The following is a 7,353-nucleotide window of genomic DNA, read 5'->3' as shown; positions in this document are numbered from 1 at the left end:
CACTAGAGAGAGAGAGAGAGAGAGAGAGAGAGAGAGAGAGAGAGAGAGAGAGAGAGAGAGAGAGAGAGAGAGAGAGAGAGAGAGAGAGAGAGAGAGAGAGAGAGAGAGAGAGAGAGAGAGAGAGAGAGAGAGAGAGAGAGAGAGAGAGAGAGAGAGAGAGAGAGAGAGAGAGAGAGAGAGAGTGAGAGTGGAGGCCTATGACCTTGAATAAACTTTCTCTGGTTTTTTTTTATTGATATTATCAATCCTGTAGAAAGAAAGTCTTTTTTTATATTTTCCCTGCCGCGAAAGGACAGAGAGAGAGACTAGATCAAAACGTTGACTTGAGACGATTACTTCTGATCAAACAAGAAGAACGCAGGCAAATCTAACCTTTGGCCAAAGAAATCTGATGCGTCCCCTACAGAGATTGCCGGAGATTCCCAGAGGTACTCGCTTTCCTCTCCTCTTTCTACATTTTCTGATATCTTCTTTTAAAGAGCTCTTCAGTAATTTACCCATCTAGAACCGATGCATTACTATCGTGTTATGAGTGACCGAAACTTAGGGAAACATTTCAGAACATTGATAGTATGCTGCTGTCAGTTTTCTTTTCAAAGGATAAAAGCTGTATAATGCATTCTTTATACCTATACTCCAGAAATGGATCACGCTAGATTGCGCCAAGAATACAAGGATGAACGCTTGTGTATGAAGATTTTGGATAGAATGCGTGGTGATAGTCCTGAAAGAGTTTTGCTGACTGGGAAATCCGGAATCGGTAAGACGAGGCTGGCAAGGAAGGTAGGCGAGCATGCAATAAAAGATCCCTTGTGCTACCTCACCCTCTGCATGCACCTCAACTACAAGATTGAAGATGAACTATCACTTTATGAAAACATAGCTTTCCAAATGGAAGTGTATGACAGAGACAGGTTGCTAGCGGATGACTTGGTCAAGGCTTTGAAAGACAAGATAACTGCAGAGCTCATCAGGAGAAAGACACAAGCTGTAGAAAAAGTAAGGGCTCTAAAAGTGGAGAGAACAACAAAGACATCATCTGCAGTAGTGCCTTATATTCTGCTGATCCTTGATGATGAAGGAAACCCGACCAGTGAAGACAAAGTGATGAAAGAGTTAGGCCTTGGGAGCTTTCTCAAAGATTACGCACCTCTAAAAATCCTTATTACTAGAGGAAAAAGATATGAAAACGCGACAAGGAGTGAGGGGGAAACGGAGTCCTCTGCCACGGACAAGCCACAAGATACAGAGTTCCAGGGGGACAAAGTGATGAAAGAGTTAGGCCTTGGGAGCTTTCTTAAAGATTACGCACCTCTAAAAATCCTTATTACTAGAGGAAAAGGATATGAAAACGCGACAAGGAGTGAGGGGGAAACGGAGTCCTCTGCCACGGACAAGCCACAAGATACAGAGTTCCAGGGGGATAATATGTCTGATTTATTTGAGTACCTTATCAAGAACGATGCAAGTGAGTTGCTTAACTCCCTTGAGAAAGCTTGGAAGATTGACGAGCCATTGATATCTCGCATGGCGCGAAGAACCAGTTTGCCCGCAGCAATCGTCGTTCTTGCCAAGTCCCTAAATTGCATCACACGTCAGAACACTTTCAAGAGTCTTTCTTCCAAACAAGAAAAGGTTTTAAAGGATGTTTTATCCCCCATTGAGCCAGCCGATTCAGTTTCTCAATACGATCCTATCCTGCAACTTGCTTATCAGCTGTTGGAAACCGATGATCCATCGAAGAATGCCATTATTGATTGTTTTTGGCATAGCTTGACTTTTTTGAGCACTGCGGCTGTGTTATTACCGTGACCTGATCACACAATGGATACTTGAAGGTTACTTTGAACCTGTTCGATCTGTTAAGAAGGCTTACAACGATGGTCATGATATCTTGTTGGAGCTTATCAACCGTGGTTTTCTGAAGATACAAGAGGGTGATATGGTTGTACCAGAGATGGCAATGAACAATATAACCGATCTTCGGCATCATGGGCTCTTAGGCAGATCTCGGCTCCGGTTTGCCAGGGTTGATGGTGGTGACAAGATCAAAGGTCTAGGGAAAATCATCCAAATAGATGATATGATAAAAACAGTACAAGCAAAGAAACGAGACAACATTTTTACGATTCTGGTAAGTGGAAACCGTCTACGTCGTGAAGTACCTCAAAAATTCTTCGAGCAGATGACGGATCTTAAAGTACTTGCTCTTTTCGATCCAACAGTGGAGGGTTTAACTGGGTATTTAAAGGATCTAATTCAACTGCGAGTTCTTGTGATCAGGAACTGTGATCTACTGTCAGATATCGAGGAGCTTAGGAGTCTACAATGGCTACAAGTTCTTGAAATTTCTGGAGCTAGCTCTTTGGAAACTATCTCCGATGACTTCTTTGCCTCGATGTCTGAACTTCAAAGTCTTAATCTCTCTGGACTTCGGATCAAACATTTACCATCCAGCATTTCTCAACTCAAGAACCTCCAGAGTCTCATCCTTAGGGACTGTCCTGTATTGGAACACTTGCCAGACATACAGGAACTAGAGAAGCTCGAGGTTGTTGATGTCCGTGGATCACACAACCTGAAAACTTGCTTCGGCGAAAGATTTGACACACGCAGAAACCAAACCTTTTCTCGTCTTCGACAGCTTCAGCTCCTTGACTTTTCAAAGAGCAAAATAAAACGACTTCCAATGTTTCATGCTGTGGCTGACATGCTTCACTCCTTGACGCGGCTCTCACTGCACAACTGTAGCAATTTGACAAAGTTGCCCAATCTCAAACCTTTATCGGGTCTCCAAATTCTCGATCTTTCTGGCACCACCAGTTTAGTGGACATAGCGACAGTATGCTTTGAGCAGAAAGAGGAACTCAAAATTCTTAATCTGTCGGGCACAAAGTTGACAGAATTGCCTTCCACCATCTTTGTGCTATCGAACCTCAGTCAAATCCTCCTACGGGGCAGCTCCAACCTAAAAGCAATCCCAAACGTCGAGGGACTCACAAGCCTCGAGGTCTTTGATGTTTCAGGGTGCACTGAGTTGCATACAATTGAGGGATCCTTTAAAGACATGTTTTACCTGCACAAAGTAAATCTCTCTGGAACCAGGATAAAAACCTTACCAGAGTTGCCAGAGAAAAGCATCATCTGTTGCTCGAAACTCCTTGTTCTGGCAGATTCAAGAAGATTGGAACATGCTACTTGGAGCCAAGTAAAGGAAGCCATAGAAAATAGGATGCCTGAGGATCTTAGCTCTTCTGGTACCAGCGGTGAAATCCAAGAAATCTCAAGAAAGGAGTCAGGAAGAACAGGAAAGAAAGATTTGAATGAAGCTTGGGCCTTCGATTCTCAATTATACAAAGGTCACATATACAGGGATATCTATACGAACACAATACCGTTTGTTGATACCAAAAGTCATCAGGAAATCCTAGAGATCCATGGATCTAATGGCGTAGATCAAGATGAGGAAAACTTAGCTAAAGCTGAGTTTGTGGCATTTGTGGACAACAACGTCGCAAGTCTCTCATCCATCTTCAATGATTTGAAATCAGTAAAAGGTTGTTGGCTGGAGATGTGCAGTGATATTAAAACCCTTTTCTCTGATGTAGATGAGGAATCTCTTGGAAACTTGGAGGCTTTGTCAATAACAAATTTTCGATGGTTGGATAGTATATTCAGCAGAGGATTAACGAATCTGAAAAAACTAAGCCTAGATTGTTGCCCGACTATCATAACGCTTTTCCCTGATTCCGCACCTCCCAGCCTGGAAGTCCTGAAAATAAAGTTTTGTGTTAAGCTGGAGAAAGTGTTTGAAGAAGAAGATGAATTCCCGAGTCTGCACACACTGTGCCTTTTTGAGTTACCTGAGCTATCCGCTGTCGGTGCTAAGTTGCCTAATCTGGAGACCTACCAAAAAGACAAATGCCCAAAGCTGAAATGTTCAAAGGAAAATCTCAAAAGAGAGAATAGCCGAGATGAAATTCTTTGTGATTCAGTGAGTCCAACACTATTATCACTTTTCTTATATTCATCACTTCCTTTTGTTTCTCTTACTGTTATAAAGTTTCTGGCTGCTTCTTTTTGCAGGACTGTGAAAAGGCTGAGCACGGTGAGGATATATGAAAAAACCATGGAAAGCCGTCGAACCAAGATCGAGTTACTAAGCATTCTTTCACTGAATCCTTGTCTTTGATTACTTACTTTTTTCTCTGTGTTCGTGTTTCTGTATTTGCACCACGATTATCTGTTCAACATACTGTTTTATTCTGCTTGCACTTTGTGACTGGCGATGGACGCTCTGTTTCTCCACTGTACCCCAGACTCTGATTAAAATGTACTCTTTTTTTTTTCTTCTTCCACCATTGCTACAAGTTACTGTAGTGTGATTTGATCTTAGGTGTTGTTAGTGGTCAAAGAAAAGGAAAAGCCCAATCAATAAAACTTAATGCAGAGGGCTATGTACTCTGTCGTTTTATCATTTTTAATCTAAAATAAGACCAGAAGACCAGCGGTTTATTTGTAGAAAAAGACCTTCGTTCTTTCCGAGCGAAGTTTGGCTTAAAAGTCAACGGCAGAAGCAAAAGAAGCATTCCACAAACAAGTTTCTCAGAAGCCGATCTGATTATAAGCTCATAGCCGTTTATTTGCAGCAAAGAGAAGAAAATGGTGGAAGTGATTCCCAAACAAATCAAAGATGTTTGGGATAGCTGGAATATCAGGGGAATGGTCATCCTCAGTCTTTCGCTTCAGACAATTCTCATTTTCCTTTCTCCCTCCAGGAAAAGAACGCCCAACAAGTTCCTGATCTTTCTCTTGTGGTCCTCGTATCTCTTGGCAGATTTGTCTGCGAATTTTGCGGTTGCATTGATTGCCAAGAACCAAGGTAAAGACCCTAAACCTGATGATCCTCCTCAAGACAAGAAGCTACTCGCCTTGTGGGCACCTTTCTTGCTCTTACACCTTGGTGGACCAGACACAATCACTGCGTTTTCTCTCGAGGACAATGCTCTCTGGAACAGACATTTCCTTGGGCTTGTCTTTCAGGCGCTTGCAGGTGTCTATGTGGTTATCCAGTCTCTACCCAATGTGCTTTGGGTGATAATACTGTTGCTGTTCATTGCTGGGACTTCTAAGTATTTGGAAAGGACAATTGCGCTGTACCTAGCAAGTTCAGACAAGTACAGGGGCTCGATGTTGCAGACGTCCAGTTCAGCGTTTGACTACACCGAGCAGCCAGACAACCTAGATATGGACTCAATCATTGCTTCTGAGATGTACATGAAGGAGCATCGCCGACAGCTGAAACCTCCGAAGCTCATGATTCCCAATAGGAAGTTGACCCACCTCGAAATTCTTCAGTATGGTTTCTTCTTCTTCAATAACTTCAAGAGTCTTATGGTCAATAACATCTTCAGCTTGGAGCTACGCGATGAGAGCATGGCATTCTTTAGAGCACCGAAACTACAAGACGAAGAAGCTCTGAGAATTATGGAGGCCGAGCTCGATTTTATCTATGAAGGACTGTACACAAAAGGTGCGGTTCTTCATAGTTGGGTTGGACTTGTGTCCCGATTCATATCATTGGGATCTCTTTTGTCAGCCTTCACCATCTACCATTACAGACACAATAAGATACAAGAATTTCACAATGCCGACATTGTAATCACCTACACGTTGTTCTTAGTTGGAATAGCACTGGATGTTATGTCCTTGTACATATTTATGGTTTCCGACTGGACGATAGCCATGCTCTCAACACTAAAGGATGACTTCGAGAGGATCCCTTCACGGAAAGACAGAATACTCGACTGGGTCCTTGGTCTCAAGAGGCCAAAGTGGAAGTGGCAAACATGTCGGGAGGAACATAAGCAGGAGGTGCTTAACACACCGTTTTTACTTAGAAGATGGACCGGAAGCATCACAATGTTCAACTTCATCACATACTCCATGAACGCGGATACAGAAAGGATCCACAATCCCAGGGGTGGAACATTCCAGCTTTTATGGAAGACCCTACTTTGCCCTTTCAGTTACGTAACATCTGTACACAGTGAACCTTTGACAAAAGAGCTATGGTCTTTCGTATTTTATGAGCTGCAAGAGAAGTCCCAGATTCTAGACAGCCTGGAGAATACCACAACAAAATCCTCGGCCAGGAAAGATTGGGCATCAAGCCACACCCAGATTCAAATAGCAGATCATGAAATGCTGTTACGTTACATAACAGATCTTGATTATGACCACAGTCTTTTGATTTGGCACATTGCCACCGAGCTCTGTTACCAAGAAAAAGATTCGGCCAAAGAAAAGTGTGATAACTCTGAGTATCACACTAACCGTAAGATCAGCAAAATGCTCTCAGACTACATGATGTATCTCCTGATCATGCAGCCTAAGCTGATGTCAGAGGTAGCTGGAATAGGAAAGATCAGATTCAGAGATACATTGGCCGAGGCTGATAGGCTCTTCAAGAAGATGCGTATCGAAAACTCTAGATATGTGAAATTTGCCAGCGGAGTTATTCTTTCCGTTGATACAAGCATCGAACCAAGAGATGTCAAAGGAAACCATAGTAAATCGGTGTTGTTTGAGGCAAGTTCACTGGCCAAAGAGCTTCAGAGACTGGAGAGAGATTTTGGACAAGACAAATGGAAGACACTTAGCAAAGTGTGGTTGGAGTTCCTCTTCCACGCAGCATCACACTGTGATGCTACAACGCGTATGGAGCTACTTAGCAAAGGTGGGGAGTTCATCAACTTCGTTTGGCTACAAATGTCTCACTTTGGCCTAGGTGATTGAATAGCTTAACTCACACCGAAAAGATCAGATTCAGAGCCACAACTTGAGGTATCTCAAGTTTGCTTCCGTTTATAAAATACTTTGTGAGTTTCAACTACTAAATAAGCTTCAGAGCCTAATGAAATTTAAAACCTAACATTGAAGCAATCTGATGTAAATTCTCATGGGCATCTAGAGAGCATCTAAAGTGTTATTGTACGATAAACACTATCCTAATTCAACACAACTCAAAATAGAAAATTCTCATCAAAATATCAAAAAGGATTCAAGTCCCATACCTTATTCGTAGCTGCATTGTCGTAACCCAGAACGATTGATCAACCTTCGCCATAACTGAAAAAAAAAACCCCGAAAATACAAAATCTTCGAATTATAAAACATCGACGATTCGCCATTAATCGAATTCAAACGGAAAACTCTCTCCCGATCAGCTCAATCTCCTCCGGTTTTTTTTTCTCCCGACGAGAAAGACGGTAAACGGAGGAGAACCAAATCTTCGTCTTGTTAAAAAAATTGAAAATTGAAACTAAAATAAATAATTGGACCGGTGAACTG

At 42.3% G+C, this 7,353-nt stretch overlaps 2 protein-coding genes across 2 annotated transcripts; both read left to right on the top strand.

Annotated features, from left to right (window-relative positions):
• Window positions 1–171: 171 nt before the first annotated feature.
• Window positions 172–4,315, top strand: LOC18029645 (probable disease resistance protein At5g45510). The gene is given in 5 exon segments (XM_024149409.1): window positions 172–428; window positions 641–1,768; window positions 1,771–1,797; window positions 1,800–3,994; window positions 4,087–4,315. Coding segments are annotated over 5 exon segments (3,423 nt in total). The 5' UTR covers window positions 172–391; the 3' UTR covers window positions 4,123–4,315.
• Window positions 4,316–4,391: 76 nt separating this feature from the next.
• LOC18029644 lies at window positions 4,392–7,267 on the top strand. Its single transcript, XM_024149412.1, has one exon. It carries the CDS (start codon window positions 4,663–4,665, stop codon window positions 6,796–6,798), a length of 2,136 nt encoding a protein of 711 aa, XP_024005180.1. The 5' UTR covers window positions 4,392–4,662; the 3' UTR covers window positions 6,799–7,267.
• The last annotated feature ends 86 nt before the right edge of the window (window positions 7,268–7,353 follow it).

This window comes from Eutrema salsugineum, unplaced genomic scaffold (genome assembly GCF_000478725.1).
Source record: "Eutrema salsugineum unplaced genomic scaffold, Eutsalg1_0 scaffold_1, whole genome shotgun sequence".
Classification (NCBI taxonomy): Eukaryota; Viridiplantae; Streptophyta; class Magnoliopsida; order Brassicales; family Brassicaceae; genus Eutrema; species Eutrema salsugineum.
The sequence above is the reverse complement of the archived record's forward strand: the minus strand, read 5'-3'. Positions and strand labels throughout refer to the sequence as shown.